We start from the raw sequence: 16,191 nt of genomic DNA, 5'->3' as shown, positions 1-16,191 counted from the left end.
TGACCCTAAAAGAATACAAGCCGTGTGACCTTGCTTTGGCCAGAGCATTGCTGATTGCATGGGTATATAACTGTAAACCTCAGCGACTTGAGAGAACTGGATTGGAGAAATAGGATGAAGAACTAAGATGAGGAAGAATTACAACAGGAAGAATGACATGGGAAAGAACCAAGATGGGAAGAACTAGATGGGGAAGAAGAACTAGATGGGGTAGAATTAAGATGGGAAGAACTAAGGAGGGAGAATTAAGAGCAGAAAAATGTAGAGAGAATCAGGCGAAATGGGAGCTAAGTATGAGAGCAGAAAAGAAGCTGTGTGGAGAGAGAACTGACTGAGAAGAATGAAGTGAATGGACTAAAAAGTTTTGTATATATAGATTTGAGAATCCCTCAGATTAATTAATTTGTCACTGGTAGCATTTCTTCTGGAACTCTGGGAAAAGACTATAGAGAGGCTGGACCCCAATATTATTTGTTACCTGGCACCTTTGAACAGTACCCTTAGAATAAGAGGAGAAATCATCCAAGTACATCCAGGGAGAGGCTGTCCAGATAGAGATCCAGCTTCCTGGGAGGATAGAAAGGTGACTTCCAGTCTTCAGTTACAAGTGGACCTCACCTAAGGGTGTTGCAGACCCCGGGGATCCCGTACCTCAGTGAGTAGCTTGAATATGAATAACCCTTTCCCCCTCTCCCCCCTAAGAATATTTCTCGCACCGTGGGTCAGAATGAGTCTAAAGAGAAACAGCTTTTGATAGAAGTTACAGAACACAGGCTAGAGATGAGAGGCATTTCAGTCAGCTCCAGTCAGTTTACAGACTTAGATGAGGAAGCAGTAGACTATCTCAATCCCAAAAGGCCCCCTGAAAAACATAAAGAAAGATTAAGGGGACCCCTGAGAGACAATGACCTTGTGGAATGGATTCACCTGCAGGCTATAATGGGTGGCAGAGATTCTAACCCCTCCCTTCTAGGGAGAAACCTGCTGTTAGTTCATTGGGGGGGGGGGTCTTACAAAGAGATAACACAATATTATCTATCACACTGCGAGACCCCCTGAGAATGTGAACTAGAGCCAATGAAGTTTGCTATGTTATCCAGAGCTTTCTGAGGTGGCAGTTCCTGCTACAGTTATTTATTTATTTATTTATTTACTTTGCCAAGACTCACTGGAAACTAAAGGGTGAACTTTCACTTTAAGACTTTGAACCTGCCCTCTAACTTGGAGCTTGCTCCTGCAGCCCTCATTTAAATAATAAAATAAGTCTCATTGCCTAGCTGATTTAAAAACTAATGGCAATTCCCAACATTCATAAATTATTTCTTTAGGTCTTTCCCTATTGCTGAATTAAAAAGTGTCTTTTTCTGCCTTTCTCTTTCTGGGTTGACGATTACTATGAAGTTCTTGGTTATTTACAAAAATCTTGGCCAAGTCCAGGAACTTCCAGTTAACTCGCTCAGAACCAGATCTATGAGAGGGGGATGATCCTCCCATGATCTGTAAATTCCTACAGGTTTCTTGAACCCCAAAGACATTTGAGGACTGAGAAATCCTGCTCAAATAAACGTCTACTTCTCTTCTGAACATCTGCCTTCTTTTACTCTCTGAGCCTAACTGCTTGCCAGGCCAGTAATTAATCTCCTTACATCTCCTCTATGTCTCAGCTTTCACCTGGGACTGCATCTCCACCCCTCCATCTCCCCCTGCCATTCCCAAGAACTGGCTGGCCTGATATAGACAGGCTGATTATAGCTTAAAAATAAGTCTTTCCCCCTTTTCATTCTTATAACAATTATTTTGGGCTCTTTACTGTGCTTATCTTATGTCATGATACACCATAAAGTATTTATTAAATTGTCATTCTCCTTATATAGTATATTTCTGATTAAGAACTCTTTGTTTCTATATTAAAATAACTTCAGTACAAACTTATTTTTAATGCTAAATCTAACAGGGATAAAACTTAAAGTTCTAAGTTTATAAGGACAACTAACTTATAAACTGTTAAGAATAAGTTTACCTTAATTATAAACTATTAAAGATGATTAAGAAATACAACTTATTGATTAATTGGCCAACTTAAACTATAAACTGTTAAGGATAAGTTGTACTTAAATTATAAGCTGTTAAAGATGATTAGGATATAAGTTTAAGCTTGGTTATTTTATAAATGATCAAATTATCTAATGTATACAAAACTATGTTTATATACATGCTAGGTATACTAAATATTAATATAATCAATTCCTTACTTAACCCCCTGGCATTTAAAATGTTTAAGCTTCCCACTATAGACAAAACTGTACCATGCCTTTTATTGCCAGGGTTTTATCCAAATTGTACTTTGAGATCATTTAGATTATATTTCCATCTACCAGGTCTAAAGATAATTTGCCTTGCTATCCAATTTCAAATAAAAGACAGTTCACCAAACAGAATTCAAAATAATCTTTTTTTTTTTTTTTTTTTTTTTTTTTTTGAGACAGGGTTTCTCTGTTTAGCTTTGTGCCTTTTCCTGGATCTCGCTCTGTAGACCAGGCTGGCCTCGAACTCACAAAGATCCACCTGTCTCTGCCTCCCAAGTGCTGGGATTAAAGGCGTGCGCCACCACCGCTTTTACTGCTCCTTGGTTTAAAGGAATTTACTCTACTTTGGCTGCTCTCAGTAATCAATCACCTATGTCTCTTGACAAATTAAATACAAAGATGCTTTTAGATGTAAAGTTTTTATATAAGATATGAAGGCTTAGATATAAAGAATGTTTAGGAAAGTTAGGAAATAACTTAGCATATGAGAAATACAGGTTATTGGGATAGATAAATACAACATAAACATCTAGACATGTTATAAATGGTACATGAGTCTGAGTAATAATCTAGATATACTGAGGATGTATGCCTAAGCTAGGTCTAAAGTTATGAAATAAGTCATAAAAATTTGAATATGGATAAAGTTTTTATTGAGGTCTGAAATATATAGGCTTTAGGATTGGATTTATGTTCCACCTCCTTCATAACACTAACACCTGATTCCCCCCCCCCCCCATCAGTATGTCTTTATAGGGGAGTCTACGGACCTCCCTCAGAAGGGACACTGGGGCTAATCATAGGCTGTAGCACCTCTGCTGTGCAAGGTATTAATGTTGTCCCAGGAGGGACTGATCCTGACTTTATTGGAGAAATTAAGATCATGTACAACCACCTACAAAAACTGGGCAACCACTACTGACGTGGCTTTCTGGGTTCTGGAAATTAAATACTCCAGACCAACTAAACGCTTAAAATACAGGGAAAGAAAATCCTTAGCTAGCCAGACACAGACATGGACATTTGTTGCATTTCAGGAAAAGATTAGCCGAGTACTTGGGAGATGATTGTTACCCCTTCATCTCCAGTGGGCCTAGGTCAAACTAATAATGTAGCCAGAAGCTCAGGAATGCTCAGGTGGTCTGATGGAGGAAAGCATGGCACATTCTGTCCATATGTCATCCCCTCCATACCTGTCACTCCGTGGGGGAGAGTTGTACTGTAACAAACGGGTGTATTATTAATCTCTGCTATGGACTAGTATCAGCGCAAATGCTGCAGATGGGTTTTTAACCCTCCCAAGGCAGAATTAAGCCCGTTATTCCAGAAATGTAAATGACGGACATGGCCTAGGGTATCAAGATTTATCCTAAGGGCCACTGTTCTCCTCACTGATGACCCCATTACATGGAAGTCTGATGCTCCTATCTGGGTTGAACAGTGGCCCTTGAGTGCTGAGAAAATTGAAGCTGCTACCTGTCTGATGGAGAAACAACTTATAAGGGCATATAGAGCCCTCCACCAGCCCTTGGAAAACTCCAATATTTGTTATTAAGAAAAAAATCAGGCAAATGGAGGCTGTTACAAGATCTTAGAAAGTTAAATGAAATCATGGAGCTGATGAGAACTTTACAGCCTGGCTTGCTATTTCTGATGGCCATCCCTAGAAATCAAAATATAATTGTCATAGATTTACAAGATTTCTTCTTTACCATACCTCTTCATTCTAAAGATTGTTGGCATTTTGCTTTTGGCCTACCTTCTCCAAATTTTCAGAGACCCTATCAGAGATATCAATGGAAAACTTTACCTCAAGGAAGCAAAACCAGCCCAACCTTATGTTAAAAGTTTATGGATGCAGCGTTTTTGCAAGTTCGTAAAATATATTCTGATGGTTATCTTGTTTATTCTATGGATAATATATTGATTTCTCATGCTGACAGATCCTTTTTGTAAGAGGCATTACAGTTTCTGGTCCAACAATTGATTTTATATGAGCTTCAAGTGGCCCCTGAGAAAAATCCAAATTCAGCCTCTTTTCTCATGTTTAGGATGTGTTATTCACACAGATTTTGTTTCTCTGTGTTTCCTTTTCAATTGAGAATGGACCGTTTTAAAAACTTTAAATGATTTTTAAAGGTTGTTTGATGTACCTATTTGGATATACTCACAGTTGTATTCCAACCTCTGTTTGATGTTCCTCACTGGTGACCTTAATCCAAGATCACCACGAAAATTATACACCTTAGGCTAAGGCCTCCTTGGCTCTATTGGAGGAGGGACTTAATTTTGAAAGACTCCTTCATGTAGATGACAGTGAACCATGGAGTCTGGTTATTCTGCCTGCTGAGTACACTCCCAGAGCCTGCTTATGGCAAGGAGGGTCTCTGTGATGGCTACATTTACCTGTAACTCAAAAAAACAAAACAAAACAAAACAAAACCAACCAACCAACCAACCAACCAAACCAAACAAACAAAAAAACCAGACAACTATTTACATTATCACTATACATATTTACACTTTTTTACAAACTTATATTGACTGCTTTATAAACCTTAGCAAACATCTAGAAGAGATCTCTTAACTAAACCGTTTACATTTTCTTCCAACAAGACAGAGTACGCAAATTGTGAGTCACCACAGTTAAAATTGTAGGTGAGCTCAAAACTGCTTTATTTTTGAAGTACGGAGGAGTTCACAGTCAGCTCTGATATCGTCCTTAAAGTTTTCCTGACAGTTTGAAGTCAGAGCATAATTGTTAGTGGCTCTAGAGTTTTTTTATCCAGCTTCCTAGACCCTGGAATTCAGTGAGTGCCATTGCTAGGGGGCTGGAACACTCGCTGCTAGGGGGCTGGAACACTTGGGATATTGCAGCTCCCCTGAGTGCCACAATTTGCTGAAACTCAAGCTTTCCAGAGCACTGAGGTACAGCAGTATTTTAGGTTAGTTTTCCCTGAGAAGTCTTGCCTCAGGGCCAGAACGGTTGCCATAGTAACTGAGACTCTTTTCTGTTTAGCTGGTAAGGACTCAAAACTGTTTCTTAAAGGGGCCACACATTAATTTGCTACTAGAAGCGGTGTGCCTCCAGGTTCCGTTTCATTCCAGCTTTTCTGGAGGAATGTCAGCAGCTACCATATCATCAGAGCTGACATTTCTCTGTTCCACACATTGTACCAAACGCAGGCAGCCAGCAAGCTTCATTTGGTGACTAAGGGTAAAATTCTCCCTTCTTAATTTTTTGAAGCTGCATCTTAAAATTGCCATGAGCTCTTTTAATGATGCCAATGTTTCTCTCTTACATCTCAAGCACAACTCAAGTTTCTTATTTGCCCATAAGTTTTTTTTTTTTCTACACCCAAAGCAACTTCCCGGTACTCGAACCACTTTTCCTTGCTTTCTAAAGGGTTTTTAAAGCGGCTTGTTGACAAATGGCATTAGCATTTTACTGAAGTCAAGATCAAGCTGTTGGCTCTTTTGCCGCGGGAGGTTTTCGTCTTCCCTAAGCTCGCATTAGGACATCTGTGTTACTGTTTGACAGAGGTACCTCCCTAATCAGACTTTCCATCGGGCACTGTCTCTGGAGCGTGTCGCACCGGTCCGCCCACGTGCACTGGGACCCGGCACTTAGTGCCAGAAGCAAAAACCCTTCAGGGCTTCGCTCCCACACCTCGTCAGGTCAGTGGATAAAAATATAAGAGTACTTGAAATAAGAGCTTTTTCGGAGAGACACCCCCCCCCTCCCGCCGGCGGGCTTGCGCCCCAGATAGATACTCTTTGTCCTGCCTTGTCTCCTCCCACTAGATGCAGTGTCTGATGCCTCAGCCGCAGCTCAGCCCTCTGCTAACTGCTTTCTGTCCTGGGGGTAGAGGCTTGCCTCCCGGTTTCTGCCTCGTTTGGACGTCCAAACGCAACCTCAGCATTTCCTGCGGCCACTGCAGCTACTGCCCGCTCTTTTCACCGCAGGGAGGGTTTCAAAGCCTCCTCTGCTTTCTCCACACCAGCAGCCTTTCCCCGGTCCTGCACCACCTCTGCATGCGGTGGTTCTGCCCTGGGAGATGCTGCCTGGCGACCACAGGGACCCTGGTGTTGGCCCTGGAACACACTCAAACTCTGAGGTGCTTGCTCTCTGGACCACCGCTAGTTGCTTCCTGAATGCTGGTTAGAACAGGAGATACAACCTAACAGGGTTTGCAATGCTCCTGGGCATCCCCCCGCCAGGGCAATTATGGGCAGCTTTCCCATTCTGATCGACATTCCCTCCAGCTGAGTCTAATTTTACCCTTATGGAAAGAAGATGAGATCTAAAGAGCTTTCGGTTTTTTGTGTAAGAGAAATTATTAGTTTTTTTTCAAGACCTTCAGTTCCTCCCTTGTCTCATCCCAAGACTTTCTGTTCCTTAAATTCGGCTTCATGGCCAAGAAGGGAACGGTCCCTGATTGAACGGCGTTTTCATATAGTGGCCATGCCAGCAGGCCAGAGGGTTTTGTCTCGCCTGCATCCACCTCAGGAAAATTCTTCCCTGCCCCTCAGGACTCCAATCTCAGCTGTCCCCAGGCCACAAGCTTCCACAGGAATCTTTTTCTGCCCATTTTCCTCATAGTATTTTTGCACGACTCCCATTCTTCCCCAGGAGTCTGCGTTCAGAGTCCCAAGAACACAGCTCCTCTGTCTTGTTGATTTTCTACTTTACACTAATTTTTTTCCTACACTATAGTCCTATATTCTACCTTACCCTAATTTTTTTCCTATACTATATTCCTATACTTAACCCCGTATTTTTCCCTAATTTTGATAGAAATTGAGAGAGAGAGAGAGAGAGAGAGAGAGAGAGAGAGAGAGAGAGAGAGAGAGAGAAACCTAGACAGGGAGATACTCACTGCAGCCTAACTTCTTACTTTGACTTTTCTTTCAACTGCTTTGCTTCACCTATATACAATTTTCCTCCTGAAAATAGGCTATTGTCACCTTTACTTTTAATTCATTCATTTAATTCAATGCCCCCAATCTCCTTTCACCAAGTCCCTAGTTCTGGAGTCGTCTGTGAGAGGCCAGCTCCCACTTTTTCCTAAGGTACTCTTGAGAAGAGAGGGATAAGAAATACTTAGATAGAAAGGTAGTGTGGAGAAGACACAGACAGAAACACAGGGTAGCTTTGGGAGGGCTTGGATCAATATCCACCTGCTCCTTCTGTCTCTTCAAAATGGCTTTTTATAGGAATGCCAAGGGGCAGGGCAAAAGACCTCCCCCTAGCACAGCCAAGTGTAGACCCTTCCAAACACCTGGTACCCACACATGTGGTCAAGCCATCCCTTAATGCAGCCCTGCTGGGTAAAGCAAGCTCAGATCTTACTAGGAAACCTCTGTGGGCCCCCACAGGGACCTCAAGAAACTGAAAAGCTTCTGTAAGGCAAAGGACACCGTCAAATGGATAAAGTGGCAGCCTACAGTATGGGAAAAGATTTTACCAACTCCACATGCAATAGAAGACTAATATCCAAAATATATAAAGAACTCAAGAAACTAGATATCAAGAAACCAAATAATACAATTAAAAATGAGGCACAGATCTAAACAGAGAATTTTTGATAGAATAATCTAAAATAGATGAGAAACATTTAAAGAAATGTTCAATGTCCTTAGCCATCAGGGAAATATAAATTAAAATAACTTTGAGATTCCATCTTACACCTGTCAGAATGGCTAAGATCCATAACACAAGTGACAGTTCATGCTGGCAAGGATGTGGAGCAAGGGGAACACTCCTTCATTGCTGGTGGGAGTGCAAACTAGTACAGCCACTATGGAAAATCAATATGGAGTCTCCTCAGAAAATTGGGAATCCATCTGCTTCAAGACCCAGTTATCTCACTCTTGGGCACACACCCAAAGGGTGCTCCATCCTATCAGGACACTTGCTCAACCATGTTCATTGCTGCTCTATTCATAATAGCCAGAAACTGCAAACAACCTAGATGTCCCTCAACAGAAGAATGGATAAAGAAATTATAGTACATTCACACAATGGAGTATTACTCAGCTGAGAAAAAAAAGGAAATTCACAAATTCACAGGTAAATGGAAGGAACTAGAAAAAAAAATCATGTCGAGTGAGGTAACCTAGACCCAGAAAGACAAATATGGCATTTAGGTATTTATTCACTTGTAAGGGGATATTAGCGGTTAAATCAATGATAACCAAGCTACAGTCCATAGACCCATAGGGTTTTAGGTAAAGAGGAATGGTCTGGGAGGATATATGGATCTCCCTGGGAAGAGGAAATCCAGTAGATTTTGTGAGTGGACTGGGGTGGGTGGGGTGGGCTTGGGAGGGAGAAGTTGGGGGGATGGGATGGAGGGGAAGAGATGGCTGGAATTGTGGGGCATTTTGGGGGGTGGTGTGAAATCCTAGGGCAGTGGGAGCTTCCTGGAATCTATGAAGGTGATCCTAATGAGGACTCATATCAATGGGGGACATGGTGTCTCAACAGGCCATCTCTTGTAGCCAGGCAAGGCTTCTCATAGAGGAACTAGGGAGTAGGTTGCATTCAATTGAGTTGTTCACCCAAGGGGTCTTGTGGAAATCCCAAAACTACCCAGGATGATGCTAAGACAAAGGGTTTTTCTCTCTGCAAACTGACAGTGGGGGGGGGGGCGGGGGGATGGTGAGGACAACACCCACACAACTCACTGAACATGGAAAAGTGGAGCTGGTGCCCACATGGAGCCTTCCTTCACACCTATGCTCTAGTCTCTTTGGTGCTGAAAGGTACTCTGTGGGCCAACCTTTGACCGACAATCTGTCCTGCCTGCAAGATGTGCTAGGCCAAAGGTAGCGCAGAACTTGTGGGAGTAGGCAACCAATGTCTGATTTGACTTATGGCCCACTCCATGAGAAGGAACCCATACCCAACACTGCTTGGGTAACCAAGAATCGGAGACTAGATAGCCCAAAGACCTAGGGTACAACCGAACAGGACTGGTAAAGCAAACAAACAAAAACAAACAAACAAACAACTGAAAAAAACCCCAAACAACAACAAACAGAAAACCAAACCAAGCAACCAAACAAAAAAAACCAATGAAATGATTCCTAATGATATTCTGCTGTACTCATAGGTTAGTGCTTTGTCCAGTCATCATCAGAGAGGCTTCCTCCAGCAGCAGAAGGGAACCGATGCAGAGACCCACAGCCAGACATTATGCAGAGAGTTTAAATTGGAGTTCTCCATCAAACACCTCCCCTAAGAGCTCAGGGAATCCTGTGAGGGAGGAGGTGGAAAGATCGGAAGAGTCAGAGAGAACGGCCCTCTGAATCAACTAAGCAAGGCACACATGAGCTCGTAGAGACTGGAGCACCGAGCACAGGACCCACACAGGTCTGCACCAGGTCCTCTGCATATAGGCTATAGCTATTAGCTTAGTATTTTTGTGGGACTCCTGATCATGAGAAAGAGTGGGTCTCTGACTCTTGTGCCTGCTCTTGGGACTCTTCCTGTTGGGTTGCTGTGTCCAAACATCGATATGAAAGTCTTTGACTCATCTTCTACATTTTATTTCGTCACATTTGGTTGTTATTGCTTAGAATTCTTTTTTTTTTCCCCTAAAGAGACAGAAGGGGAGTGGATTAGGAAGGGATTAGATGTGGGGAGGAACTGGGAGGAGTGAATGGAGGGGAAACTATAATCAGGATATATTGTATGACAAAAGAATCTATTTTCTTTCTTTTTTTTTTCTTTTTGGTTTTTCGAGACAGAGTTTCTCTATGTAGCTTTGCACCTTTCCTGGAACTCACTTTGTAGACCAGGCTGGCCTCGAACTCACAGAGATCCACCTGCCTCTGCCTCCTGAGTGCTGGGATTAAAGGCGTGTGCCACACCACCGCCCAGCAAAAGAATCTGTTTTCAATAAAAAAAATAAAGCCCACATTTAATTCTTTAAAAAAAGAAACATCATTATTGTCCAAGGGCTGTTTTATCCATTTTCTCTCTTTTCCTACTACACTGCTTCACCTAGCATTCTTTTGAGTGTCATACTCTGTGGTGGGTAGCTGTTCTAGCTATGACCTTGAAGTACAGGTCTCTGGGGAATGGCCACTTGGGAACCTTAAGACCTGGGATGCACGTAGGCGGCTCTCTCTCTTCATCTCCTTGTGGTATTGGATGCTGAGATCTTGGACCAGGCAAGTCAGTGTGGGACATAGCTCAGCTGTCCCAGACCCTATGATTAATCTCCCATGGTAGTGAGTTAACCCCAAATAAATTCCTTCGCTCATTAAATGGGCTCAGTGGAGTTCTCACATTAATACTCAGCTCAAATAGTACTTTCTTCTTGATTTTTTTTTTCCCTCTGGCTTTCCCAGTCATGGAAGGTTGAAAGCTAGTCACTGGAGAGTGTGAAGCATTTAGATTTCGCTTTTAGCATTTGAAAATTTCTCCTTCAAACTTCCTCAGCCATTGTACTCCCCATTAACAAAAAAGTCACTTTACCAATGGGATAGGAAAATAAGCCAATAGAATTCTATCATCTATTGAGAGCTTACCCATAGCTTGGAGAGTACTGGAGGGCTCTTTGGATCACATCTCCTTCAAATTGGATGGTGTCTCCATTTTCCACAGTGAAAGTAGCCTTCTTAAAAGGGAACATGCTCGGGTTTGGAGATCCAGGAGCCAGAGAGATGAGGGTTTTTGGTGTTCTGCTCATTATCTCAACTACAATAAACACGAAAAAGAAGAAAAAATATGTCTGCTGAAGCATTTTATAAACAGACAGTTCCATACGCGTTATAGTCAACTACCATGTTTTACAACTTCTAGTGATAGAATGTGCTGTGGCCTGAATGCGGGTGTCTCTGACCAATTCTTATATTAGAATCTAGTACTCAATGCGATATATTAAAGATGGGATTAGATCATGATAACTCTGCCCTCAGACATGGAATTGGTGTTCTTACACGAAAGAGGCCGAGATGCAGCAACAGGCATCATCATCTACCTGGAATTGCCCTCTGTGGGTACCTCATGTGGGACTTCCCAGCCTCCGGAACCGAGAGAGGAACCTTCTCGCTATTTCAGCTCCTCCAACACCCCAGCGAAAGTACTCACTGCCTTGCCTTGCCTTGCCTCAGCCCAAGTCCCTAGTAAACAAAAGTTCTGTGTTCCTCCTTCCAGTAATGCTCACAGACTGTCTTCACACTTGAACGAATGGGTGCAACCTAGCGGTGACCGCCACAACAGTGCACCGGTGCGGAGCTTCTGAGAAGAAAACTCCACTCCTGCAGACCAGGGGGAGGCTCTGGCTTTGGTTTTCACCTGTTCCTCGGATGGGGGAAGGCTTTCTGGAAAGGCTGGTTGCCGTGAGGAACCGTGAGTAATTCATGTCTCTGCTGGTCGCCTGGCACAGGACTAGGAAATCCGGTCACTTAGAGCGGCCTCCAGGCTCACGCAGGCAGCACTCCCTGGCTCCGAAGGGCTTCCTCCAGGGTCTGCCTGCGATCTAAATAGGCCCGGGCCAGGAAGCAGCAGGGACAAAGTCCATCTGCAGAGGGGATGTGCAACGTGGCTGACGCGGTAGCCTGCAGTAGGCCATGCCCTCTCCCACCCCGTGCCCCGGCCTATGGCAGCCGACCGCAGGGCGTGGCCCTACAGCAGGGCACCGGCCAAAACGGGCGTGTCGGGATGAGAAAGGCCAAGGCCCCCCGCAGTGATGCACAAACGCCACAGGGATTAGTGCCCGAGTCCACACGAAGGCAGCGTGGACTCCTGACCTTGCAGCGTGGAGTCACGCGACGCAGAGTCGCCCGCGGTTGAACAAGGTGTGGCCTGCCAGATCTTTGAAATGAGCCCCTGGACCCGCACCTAATCTCAGGATTCTGGTCCTTCCGTGCCATCTGGTGGTGGCTTTGTTCCATTGCAGCGGCTGCTGTAAGAGGCGCTCAGCCTGGCATCTCAGTAACGAGGCTGTGCTAAATTCTCTCTCTCTCTCTCTCTCTCTCTCTCTCTCTCTCTCTCTCTCTCTCTCTCTCTCTCTCTCTCTCTCTCTCTCTCTAATTAAACTCTTGGCACTCTCTGGCCAGTCTTCAAGGGGAGTCAGATGATGAATTCCGTAACTTTTCCTCCAATATGAGCCCGGCAGAGAGAGTGGGGAAGAGTTGGCCCCCAAATTCAAAGAAGCATTCTGAAGTCTCCTGGATTCTCAGTCTCCCGCTGAGTTCCAGAGCTCTCACTGTGTAAGAACTCTGCGATTGGAAGTGTGTTGCCTATGGCAGAAATAAAGCGTCGATCAACTACGAGCTCATGAACTACCTGGCCGATGACGGCCTTAGAAAGAGAAACTGTCTTAGGTCCACAATCATTTAAAGGAGAAGGCTACCGTGAACAAATCCTACCGGGAGTACTTTCGGCAGTCAAGGTGCCCTGGGCCGCACAGGGAGTGAGTTACAAAATGATGAAAGAAAAAAAAAAAGCTGTGGCAAGTGAGAGCATTCACCCAAGAGGCTGTGCTGGGGTGGGTGAGATGGGCTTTGGAGACTATAATCATTCCAAGGTTAAAGGGGGCGCATACCGTAGTAGCTTGACTTCTCAGCATCGGACTTCAGCCTCTTACTGTACTCAAACACTCTGAAGAGAGAACACAGTGTGTGGCATCTAAGACCAACAGATCGCGAGATGAAAATTCCTAATCTTTGAGTAGCTTGCTGCATTCTCCATTATGGCTTTTTCTGTGTTTTAATTAATTTTATGCTGTCGTGATAGAGATACCGTGTCCCAGGCAACTTAAAAAAGAAAGCATTGGATTTCAGGTCTCCCAGTTCCAGAGCGTTAGTTAGAGTCCTTGACCACCATAGCGGGAAGCTTGGCCGCAGGCAGGCACGGAGCCGCGGTGCTGAAGCTGTAGCTGAGAGTTTACATTTTGATCCACAGGCAAGGGGCAGGGAGAGCTAACTGGGAATGGTGTCAGTGTTTGAAACCCAAAAGCCTGTCGCCAGCGACACACCTTCTCCAACAACGCCATACCTCCAGATCCTTCCCAAACAGTCCCACCAGCTGGGGACCAAGTACTCAAACATGTGAACCCTTTCTCACTCAAACCACCACATCCTGGAATTAGACAGACAAAATAATTGAGATAAGGACTGGTTATATCCTGGGTGACGATGATTCAGGCCACGTAGGGACACAAAGTGGCCCATCAGCGAAGGTAATGTGTGCTAGGGGTTGTGGCTATAGAGATGCAAGGTAGACAGACTATAGCCACAGTCCGTGGAAAGTATTGGTAAATTTTTTCTTGTTGAGGTAACCAAATACCCGTGAAGAAGCAACTTAAGGGATAAAAAGGGTTATTCTGGCTCACAGTTTAATGAGATACGGTCATATTGGCAGAGAAGCTCAGAGGCGGGAGAGTGAAATGTCTGTCTGGTCCCATGACCTCTACAGTCAGAAAGCAGAAACCCTGCTTGCAGAGGGAGCTGGGACCAGGAAGTCAAACCTCAAGGGCTTCCCCAGGGGGAATGGCTAGAGCCACTTCCTCCAGCCAGGCTCCTCATTTGAAGATTCTAGAACCTTCCTGAGCAGCCTCACTGTGTATTCAAACCTGTGAGCTTGTGGGAGAGATTTCACATTCAAACCACCACAGACTGCCAGGAGTTAAGCGGAGAAGAGCTTAGCTGTCAATCCGAAGTCACAAGTTGAAGGTAAAAATTGACTGTCAGAAGGGCCAGGCTCTGGCTTTGTCAGGAGCAGTTCTCTCGAGGGAGCGAGATGAAGGAGCAGAGCTCATGTCTTAGGGTTGAGTCTTTAAAGACTTAGTTTAGGATTGCTGGAGGATAGAGCTGAGGGACCAGATCCTTTATCCAAACATTTATTGAATCCCTTACTCTCTGCAAAGACATGTAATGAATTTGAAAGGATAGTGGAGACTATTCACTGTTCTTGAAGAACAGGAAAGGTGAGCGATTTCATATGAGGCAGTGTCTGGCAGAGGTGGATGCTCTGCTAAAGAAAGGAGAAAGAGGGAAATGATCATTTTTAGTAGACAGATGTTCACAGCTGGGTTGGAAACATATTTCTTTTATGATCTTGGTCATGGTTGCAGTCTAAAATCAAACAGGGTCACACACAGCCTAATTATCATTTTCCACAATTTCTCTTAAAACTTAGAGGACAAAGAAGGGCCTGTTTTTCACTTATCAGGGTCTTGTCCCATAATTAGGGAGACAACCAAGCTTTTAAACACCACATTTGGGACTACTATCAGGGTGGTAGAGTACTTGCCTAGCATGTACAAAATCCTGGGTTCAGTCCTCAGCACCACGGAACAGAGCAAGCAAAACCAAGAAACATGATTGTGTTTGAATACATTTTTCTCATTTATCTAATCTGCATGCTTTGAGGCTAAGTTGTTGAGATGGTCTTGGCTTGTGAAATGAAAAATGGCTCTATTTATTGGGAGGATAACGAACAAAAGTAATTACCTATTTTTGACAAGTTATTCCCAAACGTAATAATTGAATGAGTCTGCTAGGGATTCCATGATAAAATACTCCTGTGCAGCTCACATAGTGGGAATTATTTTCTCCCACAATGAGGCTGTCAGGCCAAGGTCAATGTGTTAGCTGGCCTGCTTTCTTTAGAGGGTATTCTCTTCAGTGTGTGGATGTCTTTTTCTCTGTACATTCATCTAGCAACTTCTTTGGGGATATCTACACACCCGGTGTCTCTCCTCTTTTAAGGATACTGGTTATACCGGATCAGGCCTACCCTCAGGACCCTAGTTTACCTCTTTAAAATCCCTATTCAACAGAGTTGGAGTGGAGCCAGGGCTTATGGGTTATTGGTACCAAGATGAAACTGGTTTGTCAGGGTCAGGATGTTACAAAGGGGAACTCATATCTACTTGTGTGTTATAAGTACTGTCTCCAGGAATTTCTACAGAATGCACAAGAAAGTGCTTCCCATTATGTACAAGCTGTGCACACTTTTAGTAGTCTTTAAAGTTGTATCAATATAGAAAAAGATGGTCAGGACAGAAGAAACTACTCTGCAATGGTATCTCCACCAACGAGCTGGCACTTGCTTAGTCATCTAGAGTCTCCAATACCATTGACTGTTTGCATCTAAGCAGTTTGTAAGAGTTTTCTCCTTCCTGTAGGAACAAAAACTGTTCTTCCTTTCTTTGGTGCAAATGGAGCTCACAATAGTGTCCAGATAGACTGTAACTATATAAATCTCCCCTTAGTGCCTCTTCAGTCTTGGCCCAAACATCAAATGCTTATCTCATAATTATGTTGGGGCTGGAATCCAGGAACTTCTTAGCTGGTGGCTCTGCCGTGGTTAACCCCACGAAGATAATGTTGTGGGCCGACTCCACCTGGAAGACGAGGAGTGGGCCTGAAAGAGCGGCTTCCAAAGTGGCTCGTTCAAGTGCTGTATTAGTTTACATCAATTGTAACAAAGTAGCCCAAACAGGGTAGCAGATTCTTACCGTTTCACAGGTTTGCAAAGTTAAAAGTACAAAATAAGGTTGGCTCTCTCTGAAGAAAAAAAAAATCAAAGCAAAAATCCCAGGAAGATTATCTGTTTATCTTCTATGTTCTGGTGGCTTGCTTTCCAACTTTTGCTTTTGTTGACTAATGATTGACTGTAACTCTGGTATTGGTGCCAGGGTTTCAGATGGTTACCTTAACAGTTTTCCTTGTCACCCGTGTATATAAAACCCTATCTTCAGGGAAGATTGCCTTCGGAGGTAACAGGAGTTAAGATGATAACATATCTACTTTTCGGTATGCCAGTTTTATCAGGAATACGCAGTTATCAGCCCAGGATCTCTTGTTGGCTGTTGGCTGGGAGCCTGGATGCTTTTCTTGTGTGTCTTTCTGCAGGGCTGCA

At 43.8% G+C, this 16,191-nt stretch overlaps 1 protein-coding gene across 1 annotated transcript in view; it reads right to left on the bottom strand.

Moving 5' to 3' along the window:
* Positions 1-11,942, bottom strand: part of Aadat (aminoadipate aminotransferase) — a 38,150-nt gene extending 26,208 nt beyond the window's left edge. Inside the window, exons 1-2 of the mRNA XM_059244584.1 lie at positions 11,617-11,942; positions 10,848-11,016 (exon numbers count right to left, since the gene is read on the bottom strand). Of these exons, the coding sequence (XP_059100567.1) occupies positions 10,848-11,016; positions 11,617-11,683 (236 nt within the window). The 5' untranslated portion in view covers positions 11,684-11,942. The remainder of the gene's footprint in view (positions 1-10,847; positions 11,017-11,616) is intronic.
* Between the last annotated feature and the right edge of the window lie 4,249 nt (positions 11,943-16,191).

This window comes from Peromyscus eremicus, chromosome 17, assembly GCF_949786415.1.
Source record: "Peromyscus eremicus chromosome 17, PerEre_H2_v1, whole genome shotgun sequence".
Taxonomy (NCBI): domain Eukaryota; kingdom Metazoa; phylum Chordata; class Mammalia; order Rodentia; family Cricetidae; genus Peromyscus; species Peromyscus eremicus.
The sequence above is the reverse complement of the archived record's forward strand: the minus strand, read 5'-3'. Positions and strand labels throughout refer to the sequence as shown.